Source organism: Manis javanica, chromosome 4 (genome assembly GCF_040802235.1).
Source record: "Manis javanica isolate MJ-LG chromosome 4, MJ_LKY, whole genome shotgun sequence".
In the NCBI taxonomy this organism is placed as follows: domain Eukaryota; kingdom Metazoa; phylum Chordata; class Mammalia; order Pholidota; family Manidae; genus Manis; species Manis javanica.
The window spans coordinates 40,839,070-40,865,591 of record NC_133159.1 but is presented as its reverse complement, the minus strand read 5'-3'; the positions used below and the strand labels follow the sequence as shown (position 1 = coordinate 40,865,591).

Genomic DNA, 26,522 nt, shown 5'->3' with positions numbered 1-26,522 from the left:
CAATCCAAAGCTTATATATTTTTGTTCCTCTCATTTTCTGTTTAATTGGATTTTATCCACCTTACTGATCTTTAAAAAGAGCCATCTTGTGAATGAATTTATCCTATTATTGTTTGATTTTTTTCATTCTTCTCAGCTTTAATCTTAATTCCTTCTTCCTAGGTTTTTTTTTTTTTTTAACCATCTTTAATATTGAAAGCATTTAAAGGACAACATATTTTCCCCTGAATACAGGCTTGGCTAGATTCCATAGATATTGGTACAAAGTATTCTCTTTTTGCTACTTCTTAGATTTCTTTGATCATCTGTCTAGGAGTATGTTTCCTAATTTCAAAGTTTGTAAGTTTGTTTTTTGTTCATCTTTGTATATACTTTTAGCTTGATTTGATTATGACTAGAGAATGTGGTCTTTGAAATCTCTACTTAAAAAAATGTGTTAAGGTTTTCTTTATTGCCAAGCTCATGACCTGTTTTTACATATGTTCCTTGGATATGTCGACATTTTTGTTCAGAAGCTATTAGACTTCTGAAAATCCATTATATTAATTTTATTGATTATGTTTCAGTTTCTCTTTACCCTTACTTTTCTTTTTTTTGCATTTTCATAAATTTTATTCTGTTTATATTCCAAGATCAAAATTAAGTAGGCTAGGCAGAATACATATTACCACATTTGAAAAAAATACATAGAAATAGAAACTTGTTGATAGTCACAGGTCTCTAGTCATTTAATTTGGGTGATAGTTGGGAAATGTCAGGGACTACCCTCTCACAAGGGTGACAAAAGCTATCCCAGCTATATTTCAAAAGTTGAATTAGTTGTATGGGATGTTTTGGGGAGAGGTGAAATACTGAAGATGTTTGGCTGATGATGCACTTTCAAAGACTGTTAAACTCTATGTATTAACTTTTTATAAATGGTTTTTGGGTTAAGAATGTTGGTACAAAATACTTGCATTGGTAAGATGTGTAGAGATTTTTTTTTTCTTATAAAAGACAAAAATTGAAAATTTCAAAGGAGAATTTGCATAAGCATTATTAGGGTAGGTAGAGGATAGTATTATCCTCATTTGATAAACAGTAGTCTATGTTAAAGCAAGTGAATAAACTGTTAATTGTATATGCCCTGAAGCCTTTTCTTAGACAACTTACTCTTTTTTTAAATAAAAGTAAACCTTTATTAAAATAATTTAAGAATGAATAGCACATTTGTAGGGAATTACTACTTAAAAAAAAAAGTGAATACCCATATACCTTCTCTTAGATTTACTAATTTTAACCATTTTGCCACATTTGATTTCTTTCTATGTGCATTCCTCAGAAGTTCTTTCCAACATTATCATGCTTAGCGTATTTATGTTTGAATTCCAGCTTGTGTGATATTTATGCTATTTCTGCTCTCATTTTATTTGGCTCACCTGATATTTCTTATGTTTTAAATGTATCTCTTGAAAATGGCACATTGCTGTGTTAATTTTTTACCTAATTTGACAGTTTTTGTTTTTTAAGATAATGATGCTGCTAGGTTTTATTCCTCCACATTATCTATTTATTTTACATTATTCTCCTTTTTTCTCTTCCATATTGTTGCTGTTTATCAAGTTGATTCACTCATTTTCCCCCTCTTATCATTGTATTAAAACTGTTTACATATTTGCTATTTCTGTTGGGTTGTAAAAGTGAGAGAAGTCTTTTCCTTTTTGTATTTCTACTATTTAGCACAGTGCCTAGTGGCTAGAAATTTCTTAATAAAGTTTTTAAAAATTAAATTGATAAAGGGAACTTGTATTACTTGGAAAACTCAGGAAATGCCCTTCTTCTCATCCCAGATTGCTATTTTTAAGAACTTATAACTGGCAGTTCAACTGATTAAATAAGGAAATAAAACTCCTAAGGAAAATCCTAAAGTACTGGTTCTCAGAGTATGGTCCTCCCCCCAGCACATCAGCATCACCAGAGAACTTATTAGAAATGCAAATTCTCAGGCAGTGTCCCAGACCAACTGAATCAGAATCTCTGGGGTAGGGTCAAAAACCCGATGTTTTAGCAGGCATTCCAGGTGATTCTGATGGGCACCAAAATTTGAGAATTACTCCCTAAAATCATAAAGAATGAAAAAGATAAAAATAAAGAGAGCAGCTACTGGTAATTGACTGCAACAGTGAAACTAAATCCCCTTTTCCTTGTTCTCCCTGAGTCAGTTTACGTTTATTATTGGTGCTTTTACTTTGAAATCAACAAAAAAGATATTCTAAAATGCTTCTTAGATGGCCATCTCAGGCTGTGTAATGCATTTCATTTAAAAACTAGTTGCCAGTCAGATTTTTATATTTATTTATTTATTTAGGTGAGTATGGTGCACCATTTGATTTAAATTGTATTTGTTTCAATGGTGGACTTCCGTTAGGATAAAGTACAATATAATAAAATAAACAAAAATCACAGACTAGCAGTATACTGTTCACTTTTTCTGTTTTATTTGGTGGAAAATTTTTGACTTCAGTTTTGTCAGAGAACTTATTTTCTAGGCAACATGAAATTAATAATTTTTTTTTTAACTTTCAAAAAATGTGCTGTCTATTGGCAGCAGATGGCTGACATAGCTTTTTTGCTTCTGGTGTCTGCTTTTCCAGGAAATGACTCCCATCTGCAGCAAGAGGAATGCTGACCTTTAATGTGCATGTTAGTCACTTCTTTTAGCTCAGTGCCAATCTAATAATATTACATATATTTTGAATTTGGTTGAAAGTATGTGCTAGCCAGATTGTTTTTCTTTCTGGAGTTTCAAGCTTTTGGTAGAAAGTATGTGTGTTTCTAAAACTGAAATGGAATTCTTCAAGTGAATGGGAAGAGGAGACTCCTTGGTTCCAGTCTAAGATTAAATGTGGTTCCAGGACAAACAGCATCAGCATCACCTGGGATCTTGTTAGAAATATAAATTCTCTGGCTGACTCTTAGACTTAATGATTCTAGTGTTATGGGAGCAGAGCCAAGAAATTTGTGCTTTTTTAAGCTGTCCGGGTAATTCTGATGCCTGCTATAATTTGGGTGTTAGTGGGTTGAAGGTTAGTTTTTTAACCTATAGAGGAGAGCACAGTATTGTTAAATTGCATGTGTGCTCCTAATAAAGTTAACTAAATCTGAAAAAAATGAGCTTTGTAGCTAGAAGATCTTGGTTTGAACTCTACTCTCTCATTTCTTAAAAAGATAGCAGGTGAGTTATTTAGCATCTCTGAGCCTCAGTTTCTTCATTTGTAAAATATTAATAATCACAGAAATCACGGATCAGTGTTACTATATTCGGTTCTCAATAAATACTGATTGGAAAACCCCACAAACTTAAAATTAGAAGCAAACTTCTATCTGGGGAGAATTACCATTTTCAATGAAAGAAAAGAAATTAAGAAGAAATACTCAAGCTTCCTCCCAATTGCTATTGGAATGCTTTTGGACATTCCGAGTTGCTTGAGTAATTTTATATGCTTGAAGATAGTCACAGGAACTTTTCATCTTTTGAAATCCTTAAAGGTGCCTTGAATTCTTTCAAATGAAGGAAATCTCCTAGAACAGTCTATATATAGGTTGTCCCACTTTGTGCAAGTGCTGTATGTTTTCAGTAGTTAAGAATACATTTTAATAGGTAATACATCCTTATGGTTCAGAAATCAGTACAATGTAAGAAGATATTCAGTGGAAAAAATCAGTCCTATCGTTGCTCTCAACTGCTCGTTTTATACCTACTCTAACCAAATTCTTAGTTTCTTGTTTATCCTTTTAGAATTTCTTACTGCAAATATAAACAGTTAAAAATGTTGCACCCTTACCATGAAAGATAAAACATTATACATTTTGTCACTCATACTGCTCAACACTATATTTTTTTCATGTTTAATAGTGTGTCATGTATATCTTTTCATATTGAGAGCGCCATGTTTTTTTTTGCTCGCATGTACAGAACTACTTTACTATACAATGAATTGCACTTAAAATTTAAGTATAATTTGATGAGTTTTGACAGTTGTACTTGTGAAGGTACCACCATTGCTAAATAGAATGTTTCTCCTGTTTTTTGTTTCATAGTATTTCAAATTGTACCATAATTTTTTATGTGCCATAATTTTTTTTAACCAGTCTTTAAGCACTTAGGTGCTGATATAAACAATTCTGTACTAACCTTTGTCACACAGCATTTCCTGTGTAGACAGGTAAGTTTGAGTATAGACTGCCAGATGTGGGATTGTTGAGCCAGAAGGAAATAAATAAATTTGGTAGATGTTGCCAATATGCCCTTCATAGTCTTGGTACCAGATTGAGCTCCCACTAGCAACATAGTAAGAGTGTCTATTTTACCAGTCTAGTTAACAAAATACATTATGAAATTTTGGGGTTTTGCCAGTAGGTGGAAAACGATATTTTAATATAGTTTTAATTTGCAGTTTTTGTGTGAGTGAAAGTGAGTATATTTTTATATGTTAAAGAATAGGCCATTTGTAGTATTTTCTTTTCTGTAAAAAAATCTGTTCTTACTCTGTCCATTTTCCTATTGGACTTTGTTTTTTCTTCTGTTAATTTCTGGGAACTGTATATATTCTGGAGATTAACTCTTTGCAAATATTTTTTTCCCAGTTTGTTTGCTTGCTTTTGACTTATGCAAGAACTTTATTGAAGGATGTGTGTCTGCTCAACACTATATTTTTTTCATGTTTAGTAGTGTGTCATGGATATCTTTTCATATTGAGAGCTCCATGTTTTTTTTTTTTTGCTCGCATGTACAGAACTACTTTACCATACAATGAATTGCACTTAAAATTTAAGTATAATTTGATGAGTTTTGACAGTTGTATCCTGAGTTTTTTGCTACTCAGGATATCTTCCTAAAAGTTGCTTAGCTTTGATTCATTTCCTTTTTTACCCTCCTTTCGTTCTCCCTCTTTTTTCCTCCTTCCCTTCCCAGTCTAATTTCTTAAAAAAAGGATTTGAGACAACTTGAACTGCTTTGTTATTAAATAATAATCAATTCAATGGGTGGATGTTGTTAAATTATTTTAATATATATGACAATGGTTCATCTATTTTGAAGGCCATGTTTTTGGTATACTGCGCATTGGAGAAAGAACCTGTGCCAATGTCCTTGCCTCCAGCCTTGGTGCCACCTTCTAAGAGAAAAACGGTCAGTATACCAGGCTCTATGTGGTTGACCCCATCTTCAGCATCAGCCAAGGAACTTTACCACTCCTTACCACCTGTAGGCATTTTACCTGCCAAAGCAACATTAAGACAGGTATAGACTTATTAGTGTTAAAGACTTTTTTTTTAAACAAAGTGCATGGCATTTTTTTTTAAACAAAGTGCAAACATTTTGATTGCTTGAAGATCGAAGGAAAACTCAAAGGGATCGAAGATTTAGAACGCCCTCTGGTTGAACCTCATAATGGGACGTCTCAGAGAAGACAGATAATCCTTCTCCTTCATGTGGCCTTACGTAGATCATATGGATGTTTTATTGTTTTTGCCTTGACCTACCTGGAATTAAAGTTGGAGATAACAAAATTCTCCATGCTAATCTAGCATGCTTGCCCTGGCATACTTAATAGATGTTTTTGTTTGTTTAATCTCTAGTTAACTCTTGATTCTTAGTGATCAAATTATCCAATTTTGGGTGGTCCAAGGCCTTTTTTGCCTCCATCTTGCCTCTTGTCAGGTTGAGTAAAGGAAAATGATGACAAGATATGTACATCAGCCAGTTTGGCTACAGTTAAGAATGCTGAATGCAACTATAAAAAAATGGAGATTGAGAATTATCTGAGTATCTTATTTACACAGACTCTCTCAACTACCCATATTGATATGGTCATTCATAAGTCAAGAGTTAACTGCTTGAATTTACCCATTACTTAAAGGAAAAAAAAGTAAAATGGGCATCTATGAATATAGTCCCAACTGAGCTCTATTTTTCTTCCTTAATTTTCTCTTCATAGCATGTCAATTGGGGTGTGATGGAAGTGATAGACTGTTGCTGTAGTTAGTGAGGTAGAATTGCTCAGACTTTGTGGTAGACATTCTCATGGGTTAACAAGTGGCACTTCAAAGTTTGTGCTAGCGTTACCTGTAACACTGTCAAATGTTTCCTATTCTGACATGTTCTTCATAGAATTTGGTTTGTGTGAAATAAACCAATCATGGTGACAAAAAAAAAAAGTTGGTTTCATTTTGGCAGAAATACTATATATATATATTTTTTTCCTGTAGTGGGTTGTATCCCCTGCAGAAAAAGCTAAATATGATGAAATCTTCTTGAAAACTGATAAAGATATGGATGGATTTGTGTCTGGATTGGAAGTCCGTGAAATCTTCCTGAAGACAGGTTTACCTTCTGCCGTACTAGCCCATATTTGGTAAGATTTTATTTAAATTGACTTAAAAAGCAAATATGGTTTTGTATAACTCTCATTTTGTGTATTCTTATTTTTAAGCTTTTGTAAACAGGATAGTTTTTGTTCCAGAATCCTTTGTAGAGGTCGTTTAAATCTGAGGATTTTTTCTGGATATTGGACAAAAGCTTGAGAATGGTTTACCTGAAATTTTATGAGACTGACAGTGTCAGTTAATGGTTATTAGAATTCTAAAATGCAGTTTATATCTGTTTATATCAGTTAAACTTAAATTTTTAAGGGCGAATCCAAAAACCTGAAATTTAAGCAATATAAAATAGTATCTTCAAGGCATACTCTTATAATGCTGAAGGGTATATGTATACTTGAATGTGTTTCCATAGGAATTACACATTCAGTCCTTGAAAAAGACAAACTTCAGTGTCTCTAGTGAATTTCACATTAAATGAGATAATGTATATGAAAATGCTTCCTAGTGTGCCTGCCGCCAACCCACTTGACTGTACCAAGGTGGTCTTGAGGCTTTCAAGAGGCCATAAACACCAGAAGTAGAAACACATAGTTGCAAAGAGAAACTTAGAACAAAGGAAGACGATAGATCTGCCTCAAAGGAACAAAAACCCAAGACTGGTAAAGATTAAATATGTATAACTAATAATAGCTGCCACTTTCGAGTGCCTAGGTTGGGCTGTATGCTCAATAAATGACAGCTGTCGTGGGCTTGGCATTATGCCCAGATTTCTTACATATTTTGCCTTTAATTCTCATGGTAACCTTGCAAGATGGATGTTATCTCCACTTTAGATCAAGAAACTAAGGCTTGGAGAGGTTAAAAAATTTGGCCAAGGTCACAAGAAGAAATAAATAGAAAAGCTGGAATCCAAGATTTCTGACACCATAGCCCTTCGTATGTTCATCAGGCCACATTGGCTTTTAGTGAATCAGACAGATCAGGAGAGCTGAGCTTTTAAAAAAAAGAAAGAAAAAGCAAATAGAATAAAACATTTGCTGTTTCTCTTCAAGTGATTTGTAAAGCTTTCCAGATTGCTGCCTTCTCTTCACATGTGATCTCCATTTGCAGCTGTTGTTTCTGCTCTGACTTGGTGATCCTTATATCCTCCTACTCTTAAGAGTTGGAGGAAGCAAGCCAAAATGGAAATTTTTGCTTGTTTTAGAATCATTTTAATGCCACTAATGAACCAAATTTGTTGAAACTTCGGTTTCATTTTTAACATCTTTTAATGTTGAGAATGTTGGGATTCTTTGGCCCACCACAGCTCTTACTATTGTAGTGGTTCTGCAAATTGATAAGAAAGCATAAAGATAACCAGATTAGAGGCTTCTACTCAGCATCAGGGTGGAAATTATGTTTTTTTTTAAACCATTTTAGTTGATGTCTCTCTCCTAATATTTGAATGAGTTTTGGGCAAGCCACTTGTTGATGTGATTTTCTTTTTTAATTCAACTGATCTTTTTTTTTTTTTCAATAGCTACACATTTCTAGTAGCTAACAAATTGAACAGTACAGGTACAGGGCATTGCCATCAGCACAGGAAGTTTTATTGAACAGCTCTGATGTAATTTATCATTAAATTTGGTACCTTAGAAAGTGAATGGGGATATTCATAATCACACCAGGACAATAGGCTTAAGCTGTGACTGTCTTGGGAAAACCAGGACATAGGGACACCTCAGCTAAATTGACCATTTTTGGAACTTTACTTCTAGTCTTTGTATCTCTTAGCTGACAAGACATGAGTAAAGCAGATGGTCTCAGCATCTCCAAGCCTATAGGTAGGTGTGGTAGACAGCCTCTCAGATGGTCCCTGATGATCCTCGTTCTCTGGTATTCTTGCCCTTTTGTAATTCTCACCTGTTGAGTGTAGGCAGGTTGTACTAACTTGCTCTTAAAGCAGATGGTCTCAGCATCTCCAAGCCTATAGGTAGGTGTGGTAGACAGCCTCTCAGATGGTCCCTGATGATCCTTGTTCTCTGGTATTCTTGCCCTTTTGTAATTCTCACCTGTTGAGTGTAGGCAGGTTGTACTAACTTGCTCTAACAAATAGAGCAACTGATGATTTTAAAAAGCTACACAGTCATATTACTTTTCTCTGAATTTTTAGAATGATAATTGTGGCATTTATTTGAAGTTCATTTTGTTTATTTGTACAGGGCATTATGTGACACAAAAGACTGTGGGAAGCTTTCAAAGGATCAGTTTGCCTTGGCTTTTCACTTTATCAATCAGAAGTTTATAAAGGGCATTGATCCTCCTCACATTCTTTCTCCTGAGATGATTCCACCATCAGACAGGGCCAGTTTACAAAAGGTAAGACAACTTAAAAGAAAACTTAAGTGCATTAACAGAAAGGAACAAGTGCTATGAAAGATGACAGACTTGATTTGTATGGAATAGTGGAGAAAATATATCTGGCTAGGAGCAGGGCCATTTACTGTTTGTGGTTTAGTTTGTGCCTATAAAATATGCTTGAATGCCTTGTATGATATCCTTGGGACGTAGCTCATTTACCCCACCATTCATTACACATATGGTAACCATATTTTCCAATCTCAAAATTGGAAAAATGTGGTCTCATTTTTCTCCTCCTGGATTTGTGAATTAATTTTTGTGAATAGGTTATAAAATTGAAATGAAATCTTAAAAATTAAATAATTCTGTTTTGTTTGATGATTCACTCTTACAGAATTTAATCCCAAACCTAGGACATTATGATTGCTTGTTGTCAATTTTACATTTTAAAAAAAAACATTTTTGAGGAGAAATCTTGCATGGGTTTTGCCATATAGAAGACACTATTCCTGAGCACCTGGCCAAATTTCATATCTGAACAACTAGAAAGCAAGCTTTATCTGCTTTGGGTTTCTGGCCAGCAGTGGGAATTTCAGAACTACATTGTTTCAGCTAAGTTGTGCTTTGATTTTTCTCTTCTCATCTAGAAACCTTTCTTAGTATAGTGCATTTACAGTATTTTGGCCTTGATAAAACTTTAAAAGGATTTGCATGCTCTAGTGGCTTACTTGCCTTTAAAAATACATACTTTGTATCTTTAAGTCTCTTGTGACCTATAACATAACCAGTGCTGTAGTGATTCCTAGTTACATATAATAGGAGTTGCCAAATGTGGTATGAGAAGAGCTCCCTTTAAAATGTCAACAGAATATTTTGCATTAATTTCTCACATAGATTAAAAAATCCCATTTTAACAAACTTAATGAAAGTCAAAATTGGATTTTTTCTAAGTCAACTAATGGAGATTTATAGCCATCAGGTGTAAACATTTGATAAGAGTTCTTATCCTTATTTTTTAATAAAAAACGTATTATCTGTTCTGTGAATTTTTTGGGGGGAGCATTTTATGAAATTTTTGAGATTCCTTGTGATATAGGAGATGAGTTTCCTAAGCTGTGGAGAAGGCTAAAAGTGATACGTTATACTATCCATAAAGATAAAGTTTACAAATTTGTATTTATGCCCTCTGCTATAACTGTATCTCAGTTATGGAATCTTGTATTGTTTCATCCTTTTTCTTTTAACCTGTGTAGTCTCTTTTTTTCCCTTTCCACCTTCATTTTATACTCAAAGTCTCCCACCAATACAAATTGCAACAGAACTTTCTGAAGCAAATAACATTTGTTCATCGAAGTCTCTGTAATGCTAGCAGACACTTCAAGTTGCATCTAATGTATAAATTTTAATTTAATTGATTTGTCTGAAGTCCACTCATTAGAGCACAGACACCTTTGTCTATTCATGTCATAATCAGTATTATACATTAAAATGGGATTTTATCACTTGTCTTATCTATTAACCAAAATTTTTAACCTTAAAAATTAAAATTTGCATTTGTTTTATCTTTCAAATAATCTCTCTTTATAATCTTATTTTTTTTTTTAGAACTGCATTTTGTGCAGCTTTGACTAATCCTTTTTTGAATGTTGCTTTCCTTTCTGTGTTTTTTCTAGTTTGGACTATTTTTTCCATTCTGCAGCACTCTGCTTTTCGCCTTTCTTGTACTGTCAGTTTCTTAACTCTACTCTCTCAAGGTTAGAGCTTTACTTTATGCCTTTTTTAGCATTATAGTTTTTGATTTACAAGATACGTTTTGAGATTAGGGATTTTTTATGCAGCAAAGTTGATGCAGAGAAACTATCTAAACAGTATGCTTTTGTCATGTGTCTGTTACTTGGTGCTTGTGTGCATTTTAACTTGCTCTTGTCCACTTAAAGTCCCCAAAGTGGAATTTTTGTGTGATGCACAAAATAGGGTGAGAGGAAAATATTTTGAAAGAAGGGGACATGCTACCTTTTTCTTCATATGCCCTTCTTATACTTTATATAGTGTTAACTGAACTTTTTCCATGCTTCATCATTGCATGCCATTTTATAGCTTTAGAATGAAAATTTAATTTTGGTATTAACATCAAGGAGTGACACAAGTGTACCAACTATAGTATACTGATCTTCCTTCTAGAGTCATCTGTGGTATTACCTTATAACTTGTTTGAGGTCAAACTTATTTATCTCATTCTCCTTATTTGATATTTTTAATAGTGAAAGACCGTCAAATGTGTCACTTTTCAAATTAGAATGGCCGAAGAGGTGTGGAAGTCATGAGTTTCTTGCACCTCTGAGAGAAAATTTCTCAGTAGCATTTAGGTGATGTAAGTTACACTTAAGTTATATGTTGGTGATAGAAATGAGACCAGATGCAGTTTTTCATTTTGTTCACCTGTTAAACTGTCTGGCCAGGTTTAGCTCAAAGTCAAGTTTAGTCAGTTAAAAATCCTAGTGAATACCTGTCATCTTCAGAAATCCACTTTATAATTTCTAATTTAATTTAGGGTGATAAGAGTCTGTGAAACATAGTTAAATAGTAAGAGGTATATTTGATATAAATATATAATTAATATAAAATTGAGAATGACATTAATTGAATCCTAATAGATGAGTTTTGGTATTATAGTCAAAACAAAACACCTAAGGACTAATAATGCAGTGTAACATAAAGAAATATAGAAGGAGTTACTTTCCAAATTTTATTCATGTATCTGTTTATCCAGTTGACTTTTAGAGTAAAAGTTTAATTTCGCTAAATGATCATGACATGCAAGTGCCAACTGGCATGGTGTGAAATAGCACTTGAATTTTATCAGAAGTTTCCTGATCACTGTCTCCTATTAGCTGGTTCAACTTTAAGCAAGTCATTTAATCTGTTTCCTTCACTCTAAAATGTGTTTAATAATAATAATATCTGTCCTACCTACAACCTAGTTTTCAGATTAGTTTTGAGAATTGACTAATGGATTTGAAAGTGCTTAGTAAATTGTAAACCACCATACAAATGTGAGGAGATGAGAAGTTAACTTTTAGATTTCTTCCTCTGTTGTGTTCTTCCTAAGTTGGTGACATATATTAAATTCACAACAACATAAGTATCAATACTAAGTTTTATGTTTTGCTAATAAGGTCCTCAGTATAGCTTAATGAATGGTTACCTTTTTGCTCCTACTTCAACCGGCTAATAAGGCATTAAAAATGGTTCACGAAGGTGATTGAGCCAGGTTGGAAGCAACTCATTGGGAGGCCATCTATCTTTTAAGAGCATATTCTGTTTAAGGACGTTAGTTATAATAATAGCTTAAATTTATAAAATACCATAAACTTTGTAGAGAGTTCACATATAACATTCATTCATTTAATTGTTAAAGTGGGCAGGGCAGAGATTATTTCTCTGTTTTACAATGAAGATCATGCAGCTAGTAAAAGAGCAGAGCCCAGAATAAACCCAGCTAGATTTCTAACTACAAGTACCAGAGACCAATTTTGATATCTTCATTATTGAAAGAAAACCATATGTAAAGGATATCACATATGAAGACAGTTTGGTATATGGCAGTATTAATATTTACTATGGAACATGCTGAGCAGTTAGTTTTTTTTTAAACAGACACAGAAAAACTTTAACAAAAGCAAATACTTGTTGAGCTGGATAAAATCAACCATCATAATTCTTGAGATTCAGCAAAAATTTGTGTACTTACTCTGTACCAGGTAATACAAATACAGATAAGCCACCATCCATCTCCCTAAATTTATACTTCAGTGGAGAAAATAGTTTATAAATTTGATACCTGCTTTACTGTAAGGTTCTGGACAGGCTAGAATCAAGTAACAAAGACATTAAGATGGGGCATGTTATAGAACAACAGTTTTTAGAGAATTTAAGGGAAAATGTCTTAGTATGTAACTGTGTGTATGTATAAAATTGCACTAGAAATGGTTTTAAGTGAATTGTTAGTAATACCATAAAATATATAATGCTCTGTATCAGTGTACTGCTTTTAAACATTTTGAATGTTTTGCCATATATAATTTAATAGTAATAATGTTATAATTATGAACTTTTATTTTTAGAACACCATAGGATCAAGTCCTGTTGCAGATTTCTCTGCTATTAAGGAGCTAGATACCCTTAACAATGAAATAGTTGACCTGCAGAGGTATGTAAAGTTACAGCTGACTATATAAATACACACACACACATACACTCTTTTGTTTTCTGGTATACATCTTGGTAAATGCTACTTTATTTGGTTAAGTACCATGGTTCTTGAATTGGGGATCAGTGTACCTTATTTCATCAAATCTAAGGCAGCTTTAATTGCAGAATGCACTATTTTTTATGTATCACTAACCAAAGAAAAAAATCACTGCCAAATAAGCAATGGTATGCCATCCACTTTAAGATACTCTTTCATAGCAGACAGTGAAAAATGTGTATGTTAGAATGAATGAAATATAGTTTTCTTTCAATTTTAGATATTTGAATAACATATTAAGAAAACATTATTATTTAATACATTTTATGGAAGGAATATTAAAAGCAGATACCATGCCAAGACTTTTTATAACATATCTCATTTAATCCTCACAAAAATCTTGTGACTTTAGATAGAGGTTATTGTTCCTATTATACACATAAGGAGTTAATATACTTAGAGAGGTTATTTTCCCAATAGCAACCTGTCAGCAGTAGAACTAATGCCTGATCTCGGGACTACTGATTTGGAGTTGAATCTTCTTTTTTATACGTAGGTACTGTGTAGAACACTCATGAATACAATTAGATTTGAATCTAAATACAGCAGGTATTTTTGATATTTCCTTAATTCCTTTGTTCCCTGGAAACTTTATGGTTAATATTCATTGTGAAAATGACCTCCTAAATTACTTTTTAAAAAGTAAGACCATTTTTCCAGACTTTGGATTTAAATATCACTTTGTATTTACACAAACCTTTTTTTTTTTTTTTTGTAACTTTCACAACACTTTGAAGCAGGTGATGGCTGATACTTTATTGATAGTATTGAGACTTAAGGGAATTAAATTTATCTGACAGAAAGTTAGGAATGAGCTTTCCTCATCCAGGAGACTATATTAAGATTGCTGTAGAGAAGGTTAGTTGTTACGATTATTTTTAGTGTAAGAAAGAACTCAACCCAGGCTGACTTAAGGGAGAGTGAATTTATTGACTTGTGAAACTAAGACCACTTAGAGGTAGGGGTGGGTTTTAATGCCTAAGTGTCATACTGGGGCTCAAATGATACAGTCAGTTATCTTGCTCTCTTCATTTCTTGTTTCCACTACCACTGGGTTGTTCTATTCTCAGATAGACTTTCCCATTATGTTTTCAAGGGGGCTGTAGCACACCTAGCCTCATGAATGTATAATATCAAATCTAGTATAGTGCCTCTTTTCTGACAGTTCCTGTAAAAGCTCTAAGATTTAATCTGATTGGACTGGCTTAGGACCCTGCCTACCCCTAATGTAGTCATTAGACAGGGATATATAGTTCATTGATTTGCTGTGAACTCTGTCCTGGGAATGATGGTGTGGGGGTGGTTTTCGACTAAGACCGCGTGGAGGAGGGGAGTATCTCCACATGAAAATTCTGCCAGGAGGAAGAATCAGTTCTCAGGAGGTAAATGCCTACTGAAGGCAGTATAACTTCAAATCCACAGTAATTTCAGTGATGGGCCTTAGTATCATCTACCTCTTTGAACATTTGACTTGACATTGATTTGATTTGACTTGACATTCTGTAAACCTAGTTTGGGCACCTTTGTAAATGTTATTGTTTAGTTAGGAGCATATCTGCCTTCTACTAAATTCTACCAAATTCTTACTTCCTCTCCAAAGATTGGCCTTTGCCTGTTACATAAAGCCTCTAATACAAGAATGGTAGAAAGTAAAACAAAACAAAACAAAACAAAACAAAAAATCCTTGGAGATTGTATAATACAATTTCTTACTTATGAAAAAAAGTCAAATCCAAAGTCACACGTCAGATCAGCAACAGTGTTGGCTGGCACCCAAACCAGGTTAAATTCTAGTTCTGAATTCTTTTTATTATTTTATTACATAAGTCTGCTTCTCATTAAGTTTTAAATATTTTTTACTTTGGTTTGGAATGGGAGAAGTAAACATTTTGATTACTGAGTCTGTAATGGTGTATAGACTTTTCATTTTCATATGGTTCATAAATAGTCCATTAACATTTTGCTTGCCTTACATGTAGTACACATTGAATAGTAGATAGATTTGAAAATATTTACCTTCTGTGCCTCTCAAGCCTATGAAAATAGACATATACCTCAATATTCCAGGACTTGCTCGACTTCAACAGTAGTTATTGAACATATGATATGTTTTTGTAGTAAATTATAATAGGAATAGAGCATCATACATAAAATGTTCTTGTATGTGAAAACATTTGTAATATTAGTTACATTTTGGTCAGCTGAGCTTTCACAAACTTCTAGTAACCATTGTGTTAAGTTGTACCAGTGGCAGTCTTGCATAGTGAATCACAACTAACATAAAAAGAATCACAACATAAAAAAACCTAACATTTTGTGACTTTCTGTCTTAGACAATCGTAGAGCTCCACAAGCTTTGTAGGATTTAGATTGTAGTCATATTATAAATGTGTAGTACATTTATACATAATTTGACATTTGTGAAAATATTTTCCCTAGGCTTTTATTTTAGGTGCGATTGACACTGTAGGCAAATTTCCATCATCTGTCAACTCCAGTAATGTCTTAATGTGGCTTATCTACTCATGCTAAAATTATTGTTGTTAAAATTCACTTTTGTAAATGGTTGTATTAGGTCACTATCCCCAAGTCTTCGATATAGTACATTATGAACCTTGGCTTTTGTTATTGTGAATAACAAGTTTTTCTGTGCAGTGCTATTACTCTTCAGCCTTTAAATCTTCTATTAGTATATCAGGATATAATGTGGGTAACTACAAAACAGGAAAGACAAATTTAAACATATTTTGTTTTTAGCTTTTGCTAAAATTGTTATCTGAGGAAAGATTAGCCCTTTTTTATTTGTTGGTTCCCAGATAAAGATATTTAATTTTAGTCCAGGGACCAATCTGCAAATAAACAACACATATAATATGGACTTGAAAGAAGTATTTAATGAATGATGCTTTATAAGATTTGCTTTTTCTCCATTGATGATGCTTATAATACATACTTGTAAATATTGTAAAAATTTGGAAAATACAGAAAAGTATAATGAAGAAAAGAATATGTTTCTTAGAATAACATTTTGGTTTTGAGCATTGATATCAATGGAGATATGAAAGCTATGTATAACCTCAAGAGTTAGTTGGGTAAAGAATGTTCTTTGTTACTAGTCAGAAAAAGAGACATTGTTTTTATCTAGTTCGAGTTCAACAAATTGTTTCTTGTTGAAAATACAAGACACTGAGAGCTTGAGGCAGGTTGCTTGTGCCATTTTTTTCTTTAAATTTTTCATATGATTCCTTCAACATTTGATAAAGGGATTTAGGTAGGTCAATGAGATTAAATTGGTATGATGTTTTTAATTTAAAAAAGAAAGGCAGTGGTTGTAATACAGTAATCTCATCAAGTACCAGGATCTCTCACCTGAGCTCAAGGTGAGATTTTTTTTCATTGCCTACTAGTTTTTTTTAAATTCATTTTATTATCATTAATCTACAATTACATGAAGACCATTATGGTTACTAGACTCCCCCCTTCACCAAGTCCCCCCCCACAAACCCCATTACAGTCACTGTCCATCAGTGTACTAAGATGCTGTAGACTCACTACTTGTCTTTTCTATGTTGCACATCCCTCCCTATGCCCCCCTCACATTATACATGCTAATTGTAAGGCCCCCTTTCTTTTTCCCTGCCCTTATCCCTCCCTTCCCACCCCTCCTGCCCAGTCCTGTTCCCTTTGGTAACTGTTAGTCCATTCTTGGGTTCTGTGATTCTGCTGCTGTTTTGTTCCTTCAGTTTTTCTTTGTTCTTATATTCCACTTATGAGTGAAATCATTTGGTACTTGTCTTTCTCCGCCTGGCTTATTTCACTGAGCATAATACCCTCTAGCTCCATCCATGTTGTTGCAAATGGTAGGCTTTTTTTTCTTCTTATAGCTAAATAATATTCCATTGTGTATATGTACCACATCTTCTTTATCCATTCATCTATTGATGGACACTTAGGTTGCTTCCATTTCTTGGCTATTGTAAATAGTGCTGCAATAAACATAGGGGTGCATCTGTCTTTTTCAAACTGGGCTGCTGCATTCTTAGGGTAAATTCCTAGAAGTGGAATTCCTGGGTCAAATGGTATTTCCATTTTGAGCTTTTTGAGGAGCCCCCATACTGCTTTCCACAATGGTTGAACTAATTTACATTCCCACCAGCAGTGTAGGAGGGTTCCCCTTTCTCCGCAACCTTGCCAACATTTGTTGTTGTTTGTCTTTTGGATGGTGCATTGCCTACTAGTTTTTTCATCTGAACATCCAAAGGGACATGACTTCCTAATATTCCACTGACCACTATCCTTATTGCTTTTATTTCCCTTTCTCAGTGATACTACCATTCATCTAGTCACTCAGGCTAGAAACCTGAGATTTTTCTTCCTTTCATCTTTATTCTTTCTTGAAATATATCTTGAAGTCATTTCTACCTTCCATGTCCTGTGCCTGTCCAGCACCTCCTCATCCTTCCAATCTCACCTTAGACATTGTTTCCTCCAGAAAGGGAAGCCTTCTCTACTTTACCTCCCAACCCCTATACCTATCAAATCTTAAGAATCTGTCTTACATAGTTTTTATATTTACAGTTGTTATAACATTTACTATATGTTACCATTATCTATTTTATTTGGGTCTCTCAGGAGACATGTACTTCTTAAGCATGGGACTGTTTGCTTGTTTACTGTTATATCCCTAGTGCTTAGCATATATAATAGATGGAAAAATAATTTGTTGAGTATCTGTCCTATCATTCTACTGTTTCCTGTCATAGTTTTAGCCTTTACTTCTTATTTGTATCACTGCTATAACCTCCTAATTGACTAACTGCTTTGAGTCTCTCCTTCCTTCCTTTGGACCATCTTATCTCCAACTGATAAAAAAATACAGCTCAGATCCCTTAATGATCCTATCCCCAACTGGATCCAATTCACTTTTCTGAGTACGGCATAAAGGTTCTTCATGATGTTCCCTTGGCATCCTGACCATTCTTCTGCCATCTTCCAAAATAAAGTAGAATTGTCTCCCGCTATGATGCTGTAATACTCAAGTGCAGGCACTTTGTGTTTGCTTTTGCACTCTCAGTGTTTGGCATAGTGCTCTAATCTACCATTTCAGTTTCATCCCTCTTATCCATCTGTATGCTGGGTGGGCTTAATACTTCTCACCTCAGTGTGCCACTACTTTTCTATTCTTCTGTGCTTCTGATCCTACTGTTCCTCTTTACCTGAGCACACCTCTTACCTTGTAAGCTTTTACTCATGCTTCAAGGCCCATCTTAAATAGTATAATCCTTTGTCAAATCTTCCCTGAAACTTTGATTGCTAGTTGCTCTTTCCTTCATACTTATAGAAACTTTACTCCTTTATAATAGTACTCACATTTTATAGTGAATTTTTAAAAACATCTCTTTTTTCTTTTTAATTTGAACTCCTTTAGGGTAGGAGCTATGTTTAGTTCATTTGGATAAATCTAGAAATTAATCCATACAATGCCTGACACTACAGAATCTCAGTATGGGTTAGTTGGTTGAATGACTGTATTAGAATATTTGCCAGACTTAATTCTGGCAAAGTTTACAGCAGACCAGAAGCCATGTGGTAAGTGATGAAATAAGGCAAAAGATCTTCTGAATAATAGCTTATTTTGAAGACTATATATAATAGGATTCTATAGACAATGGGATTTTTAATTTTCACAGGGACATTAGGGGCAGTGGGCTGATTTTTCATACTTTGCCAACTTGTTTTTATGTCAGAGATTTCCCTCAAGAAGCTAATGAAGGGTAGTACATTCTGCCCCCAGAAAGAAAGAACATGTATATCCATGTACACAATTTTTGCATTTATTTCAGGAGTTCCCAGACCCATAGAAACTATCCATGGACCCAGTTTTAAGAGCTCTTGATCTAAAAGTAAAGTAGCTCAAGAGGGTATTATGCTCATTGAAATAAGCCAGGCAGAGAAAAACAAGTACCAAATCATTTCCCTTGTTTGTGGAGTATAACAACAAAGCAAAACTGAAGGAACAAAACAGCAACAGACTTACAGGCTCCAAGAAAAGACTAAGGGTTACCAAATAGAGGAGGGTGGGTGGGGAGGGAGGGAGAAGGGGATTGAGGAGTATTATGATTGGTACACATGGTGTTGGTGGCGGGGGGGGGTCACGGGGAAGACAGTGTAGCACAGAGAAGAAAGGAAGTGACTCTGTGGCATCTTACTACACTGATGGACAGTGACTTCAATGGGGTTTGGGGGGACTTGATAATGTGGATGAATGTAGTAACCACAATGTTTTTCATGTGAAACCTTCATAAGAGTGTGTATCATTGATATCTTAATAAAAAGAAAAAAAAAGTAAAGTAGCTCAGATAGAGAAGTTCCCAGCAGTGAAAAGGCAAAACACTGAGAAATTGCTTCAGTCACTTCATATGGTGGTCGTGATGAATTGTGAATTGTGCTGAGGCAGGAGTTAGTATTTATTTGTCTTCTACCAGCTTCCACTTCCTTCCTGTCTCTGTCCTTTTAGCAAGAACATCAGGAAGTAAGAGCTACATCCTGTCAGGCCAGTTTGTTGTCCTGGTCTTGGGCCAGAAACAGGATAGATAATTATAATAACAGTTACTAGGTATTGTGCTATGCCTGCTTTATGTAAATTCTCTTTAATTCTTGCAACATCACTGAAAGGCAGTTAGCTTTATCTCAGTTTTTCAGATGAAGAATGGAGAAGTCTTTTAAGAAGCTTTCTCTGATATCCACCTCAGCTCAGAGAGCACTGAATTTCCTTCTCTCAGGAAACTTAAGATACTGAATTATATTTCTTTCCCCAGTAGACTCTGAGCTCTGTGTGATAGCACAGATTGCCTCTTATTTGTAATGAGGCAATATAATATAGTATTTGAGAGCATGGACTTTCTAACCTGGTTTGGTTGCCTGTTTTGACTCCTGATATGATTTAGACAAATTATTTAACTATCTGTGCCTCCATTTCTTCATCTGTAAAATGGAAATATGAATAATACCATGTAAAATACTTAGTACAGTTCTTAGACCATGGTAAATTCTCAATACCTGTTAGTAATCATCTTCATCTTCATCCTCTCTACGTCCACCACCACCACCACCATCATCCCTAACACCCAGCTCAGTACTTGGAGCGCAGCATTTACTGAATAGGTGCTCCACAGGTATGGTTGGAGTAACTGAATGAACACTTTCTTTGCCTAGTAGGAGAGAGACTAGAACTATATAACCAGGTAGCCTGAATCTTTGTTCCTAAGTGTGTCGGTCTATACATTGATCATACTTAAAAACTGATTTTCTTGAAAATATTTAAGGCAATATTAGCATATGGCTTGAATATTTTAAAAATTTATGTTTTTGTGACTTACCTGATAAGGGGTTAATATCCGGAATATAGAAAGAGCTTACATGCCTCAACACCCAAAAAATGAATAACCTGATTAAAAAATGGGTGCAGGAGTTGAACAGATACTTCTCCAAAGAAGAAATTCAGATGGCCAACAGGCACATGAAAAGATCCTCCACTTCATTAATTATCAGGGAAATGAAAATTAAAACCACACTGATATATCACCTCACACAAGTTAGGATGGCCAACATCCGAAGACAAGAAACAACAAATGCTGGCGAGGATGCGGAAAAAGGGCAACCTTCCTACACTGCTGGTGGGAAATAAACTAGTTCAACCATTGTGGAAAGCAATATGGAGGTTCCTCAAAAAACTAAAAATAGAAATACCATTTGACCCAGGAATTCCACTCCTAGGAATTTACCCTAGGAATACAAGTTCTCAGATTCAAAAAGACATATGCACCCCTATGTTTATTGCAGCACTATTTACAATAGCCAAGATATGGAAGCAACCTAAATGTCCATCAGTAGATCAATGGACAAAGAAGATGTACATAGAGACACAATGGAAAATTTTTCAGCCATAAAAAGAAAACAAATCCTCCCACTTGCAACAACATGAATGGAGCTAGAGTGTATTATGCTCAGTGAAATAAGCCAGGCAGAGAAAGACAAGTACCAAATGATTTCGCTCATTTTTGGAGTATATAACAACAAAGCAAAACTGAAGGGACAAAACAGCAGCAGACTCACAGACTCCAAGAAGGGACTAGCGGTTACCAAAGGGAAGGGGTTGGGAGAATGGGTGGGGAGAGAGGGAGAAGGGGCTTAAGGGGCATTATGATTAGCACACATAATGTAGGAGGGTCTTGGGGAAGGCAGTATTGCACGAGCAAGACAAGTAGTGACTTTGTAACATCTTACTCTGCTGATGGACAGTGATTGCAATGGGTGTTTGTGGGGGACTTGATAATATGGGTGAATGTTGAAACCACAGTGTTCCTCATGTGAAACCTTCATAAGATTTTACATCAATGATACCTTAATAAAAAAAATTTATGTTTCTGGTTTAGTTCAGTTTCAATACCATTAGAAACCATTCACTCTGGGGAAGCACATTACTTATACAGTTGACCCTTAACACAGGTTTGAACAAACTCCATGAAGGTCCACTTATAAATGCAGTTTTTAAAAATAAATATATTGGAATTTTTTTTGACATTTGTGACAATTGGAAAAACTCACAGATGAACTTAGGTAGCCTAGAAATATTGAAAAAATTCAGAATAAGGTATGTCATAAATACATAAAATATATGTAGATTTTAGTCGATTTTATCATTTACAACCATAAAGTCAACAGGAGGCTATTAGTAGTTAGGTTTTTAGAGAGTCAAAAGTTATATGCAGATTTTCAACTCCATGGCAGGTCCACACCCCTACTCCCCACTTGTTGAGGGGTCTGTACTATCAAATCTGGAGGTTCTTTCCTTATGTAATCCAACCTGATCTGTTTCTGACCCTGTAAAGATCTGTGGTACTGATACTAGAAGGTCTCAATTGAGACTAACTCAGGAATGACATTACTGATGAAATAATTGAACCTCTAGGTTGTAGTGTGTGTTTTGTAGTAAGGAGGAAACTTAATTCATTTTCACATAAAGTACATAGATGATCCTTTAAAACCTCTGTTTAGGGAAACTTTCCTTATTTGAAACCCTCCTTGCTAAAGTCTGAGTCTGTGCTAATAACAGTAGCAATTAACCACATGTGGCTGTTGACCACTTAAAATATGGCTAATCCAAATTAAGATGTACTATTAGTATAAAATACACTGGATTTCAAAGAAGAATATAAATATTTTATATATATTGCATTAAATAAAGCATTTTAAGATAAATTTCACTTGTTTCTTTTTAGTTTTCAATATATGACAGATAATTTAAAAGTACATATCTGGCTTGCATTATATTTCTGTTGGACTGCTCTGGTCTGAATCAATTGTATTCTGTAAAAGTTACATTTCATATAGTTGCATTATTTTATGGCACTGGTAGCTAATTAAGGAGGCCTTACCTCTTTTAAAAGAGATTAACATATCTTAACTTGTAAGATGTGTAACAGTCTATTTTTGGGAAACAACAATATCTACCAAGAAATTTCAGTTCCTCAAGGATTTAGGATTCAGTCTTTACCAACATATTTAAGTCCTAACTACCATCACCCTGGATCCTTGATTACAACCTCTCAAAAGGCTAGTAAATGGTGTACTTTATACTAGCAAACAGTATAAGGGTAATTAGCTGACATTCATTAAACATGTGCTAGGCATTGTGCTGAAATCTTTCTAGATGAAATGTAAATTAGTCCTCCCCATCAACTTTATTATCCCTATTTTATAATTAAGGAAAACTAAGGCCTAGTTTTACATTTCTTTTCTTTTAGTTTTTTCACCTTATTTTGTTTTGCTAGGTAAGTAGAATAAGTTAGTTACTGGGGGTTTGCAAAGTCTTTTATTTCTTTCTTTAAAAAATAAACCATCTAATTTTGGATTCTGCTGCTGACAAGGCAGTGGTCATGTGAGCCACACCCCAAAGTTTGTGTTTTTCCTGATTGTAGATAAGCTCTCTTTTTAACAGTTTATGCCCATGAATGACTTATTTTTCAAAAATAAAACTCATTAAGACAGCCTCTCAGGACTAAGTTTAGTTATTCCCATAGTACCATATTCACCTAAACTTTCACAGCATTTTTTTTATGGTTTTATAATTAATGTCTATGATTGTTTTCTCAGCAAACTATAGATAGGGGATCAACTTGAATCTCGTTTGGCATATAGTAGGTATACAATAACTTGTTGAAGGAATGAAATAATACATAGTCATGTAGAAATTATATATTTAAGGCAACTTTTAGAGCAATTTAAAACTTAAGGTGTAAATCAATGTCTTTACTCTCAAACTTAAGTTTTTGTTAACTCACTACGAATTCTTAGGTTGGACAGTTGTTTAACTTTCAGACTGATTTGAATTAAATGCCAAGGCTTTTTCATCAACTGTCTGTAGTTACTATAATCTAGCTCAAGACTTCTGGCAGTTCTCAAGATAAACAGAGTCAGAGTGTTTGATTGCCTTTCTAGCAATTATTAGTTTTCTGAACAATAAGCCTCTGCTTCCTCTCTTCCCCGCATAGAGCAGAAGCCTGCAGAGAAATAGGAACTGTATTGCTAAATAATGCCATTCATGGTTTAGAAAAAACAGCTCAGAAACCTTTTGGGACTTCCATTGCCTATATATTAAAAATCTGTGTATCTTTACATAGTACTGAAGTTCTTCTATCATCCTACCTTGATCTACCGTTCCAGTACATATCAACTCTCCACCCTAGATAAATTAGTGTACTATCTAGAATTTTCCCACTTCTGTGCCTTGCTTTTTTTCTTTTTTCTTTTTTTCTTTTTGCTATCATTAATCTACATTTATACAAAGAACACTATGTTTACTAGGCTCACCCCCTCACCAAGTCCCCCCCACCACACTCCACTACAGTCACTGTCCATCAGTGTAGCAAGATGCTGTATAACCACCACCTGTCTTCTCTGCTTGTTTTTTTTTCTTTTTCATTATTTTTTAATTGTAAAGGACACATAGCATAAAGTTTACCATTTTAGCCATTATTATTATTTTTAAAGTTCATGAGGGCTTCAATATTAGTTTCCAATGAATCAAATGCCTCATATTTTATCCCCAAAGTACTTAACAACAATTGCGAGATCTACCAAGTGGAAAAATGATACTTCCATGCCACCACATGTATATTGATAAGACAGTCAAATGAACTAAAGAATGATCCTGGACTTGTTTTGTCATCATGACTGCTGGTGTGATGTCATATCTGTAGCCCTGTAGTTACGTATTTCCATGCAGTGTGAACTGAGGCTGGGGTGGTCTTGATTGATAATAAGAAAAATATTTTCCTTAAAAGAATACGAATGAATTTCGATTAAAGATGGCAGCGTGAGAGGAGAGACAGAGGCTTCCTCCTAAAACTGGATACAATTAGAAAATATAGTTGGCGCAACTAATCCTGAGAGAGCAACAGGAAAGAGGACGGTGCCAGACTGCATACAACTGGAGAAAAGAGCACACCTCACTGAATGGGGTAATGTACCAGAGCTGTGGCTCTGCGGGACCCGAGCCCTTCCCCTACCCCAGCTCACTGGCAGGAGGAAGAGAAACTGATCAGGGAGGGAGTGGAAGGCTTGGGACTGCTGAATACCTAGCTCCGGAGATCTGCGCTGGAGCACAAACCTACATTTCATGGTGCTTTCATACTCTTCTGATTACGGGGTTGGAAAGCTGGGACAGGAGGAGTTCCTGGGGAGACTGGGATTCCAGCCGCTTGTGAAAAGCAGGGATACGTATCCGGCTGCTCTGGGACAAAAGCTTATATCTGTGTGCTCAGCCCACTGGTTCAGGCAGTGGAGACAGGTAGAGAAGCTGGGAAGTGGGGAGCAGCTCTTTCCTCCCCCCAGGCACCAATACCGCTCCCCTGTGACCCCTGACATTGCTTCAGGGACTCAGCAGCTCCAGAATAGAGCTTCTGGACACTAGAGGGCGCCATATACAAATATGAAATGCCAAAGAAACCTGGTCCAGAGTAAAATTGTTAATACAACTCCCGAGAAAGATTTAAATGATATGGACCTTGTGACTCTTCCTGAAAGGGAGTTCAAAATAAAAATCATCAATATGCTGATGAAGGTACGGAAAGACTTCCAAGAACTCAGGAATGAATTCAGGTTGGAGATCCAATCATTGAAGAGCATAATGGAGGATATTAAAACCAGATTGAATATGGTGGAGGAGACGATCAATGAAATAGAAACTAGAGAAGAGGAATACAAAGAAGCTGAGGCACAGAAGAAAAAAGAATCTCTAAGAATGAAAGAATACTGAGAGAACTGTGTGAACAATCCAAACGGAACAATATTCACATTATAGGGATACCAGAAGAATAAGAGAGAGAGAAAGGGATAGAAAGTGTCTTTGAGGAGGTAGTTGCTGAAAACTTCCCCAATCTGGGGAAGGAGGTAGTCTCTCAGGCCATGGAGATCCACAGATCTCCCAACACAAGGGACCCAAGGAAGACAACACCAAGACACATAATAATTAAAATGGGAAAGGTCAAGGATAAGGACAGACTGTTAAAAGCAGCCAGAGACAGAAATAAGATCACATAAAAAGGAAAGCCCATCAGGCTAACATTAGACTTCTCAGCAGAAACCTTCAGGCCAGAAAGGAGTAGCATGATGTATTTAATGCCATGAAGCAGAAGGCCTGAAACCAAAACTACTTTATCCGGCAAGATTATCATTTAAATTTGAAGGAGGGATTAAACAATTTACAGATAAGCAAAAGAGAGAGAATTTACCTCCCACAAACCATCTCTACAGTGTATTTTGGAGGGACTGCTATAGATGGAAGTGTTCCTAAGGTTTAATAGCTGTCACCAGAGGTAATAAAACCACAGTAAAGAAAGTAGAACAGCTAATTACTAAGCAAATGCAAAATTATATTAACTATCCCAAAAGTCAATCAAGGGATAGACAAAAAGTACAGAATATGATACCTAATATATATATAGAATGGAGGAGGAAGAAAAAGGAGAAACAGAAAAGAACCTTTAGATTGTGTTTGTAACAGCATACTAAGTGAGTTAAGTTAGACTCTTAGATAGTAAGGAAATTAACCTTGGACCTTTGGTAACCACGAATCTAAAGCCTGCAATGGCAATAAGTACATACCTATCGATAATCACCCTAAATGTAAATGGACTGAATGCACCAATCAAAAGACATAGAGTCACTGAATGGATAAAAAAACAAGACCCACCTATATGCTGCTTACAAGAGACTCACCTCAAACCCAAAGACATGCACAGACTAAAAGTCAAGGGATGGAAAAAGATATTTCATGCAAATGACAGGGAGAAAAAAGCAGGTGTTACAGTACTAGTATCAGACAAAATAGACTTCAAAACAAAGAAAGTAACAAGAGATAAAGAAGGACATTACATAATGATAAAGGGCTCAGTCCAACAAGAAGATATAACCATAATAAATATATATGCACCTAACACAGGAGCAC

The 26,522-nt window shown here is 35.0% G+C and overlaps 1 protein-coding gene across 3 annotated transcripts in view; it reads left to right on the top strand.

Annotated features, from left to right (window-relative positions):
• EPS15 (epidermal growth factor receptor pathway substrate 15) overlaps window positions 1–26,522 on the top strand; it is a 163,027-nt gene that overhangs the window by 63,255 nt on the left and 73,250 nt on the right. For all 3 annotated transcript variants that reach the window (XM_037021847.2, XM_073233918.1, XM_037021845.2), the window contains 4 exons: window positions 5,081–5,170; window positions 6,250–6,395; window positions 8,565–8,721; window positions 12,828–12,913. In XM_037021847.2, the coding sequence (XP_036877742.1) occupies window positions 5,081–5,170; window positions 6,250–6,395; window positions 8,565–8,721; window positions 12,828–12,913 (479 nt within the window). The remainder of the gene's footprint in view (window positions 1–5,080; window positions 5,171–6,249; window positions 6,396–8,564; window positions 8,722–12,827; window positions 12,914–26,522) is intronic.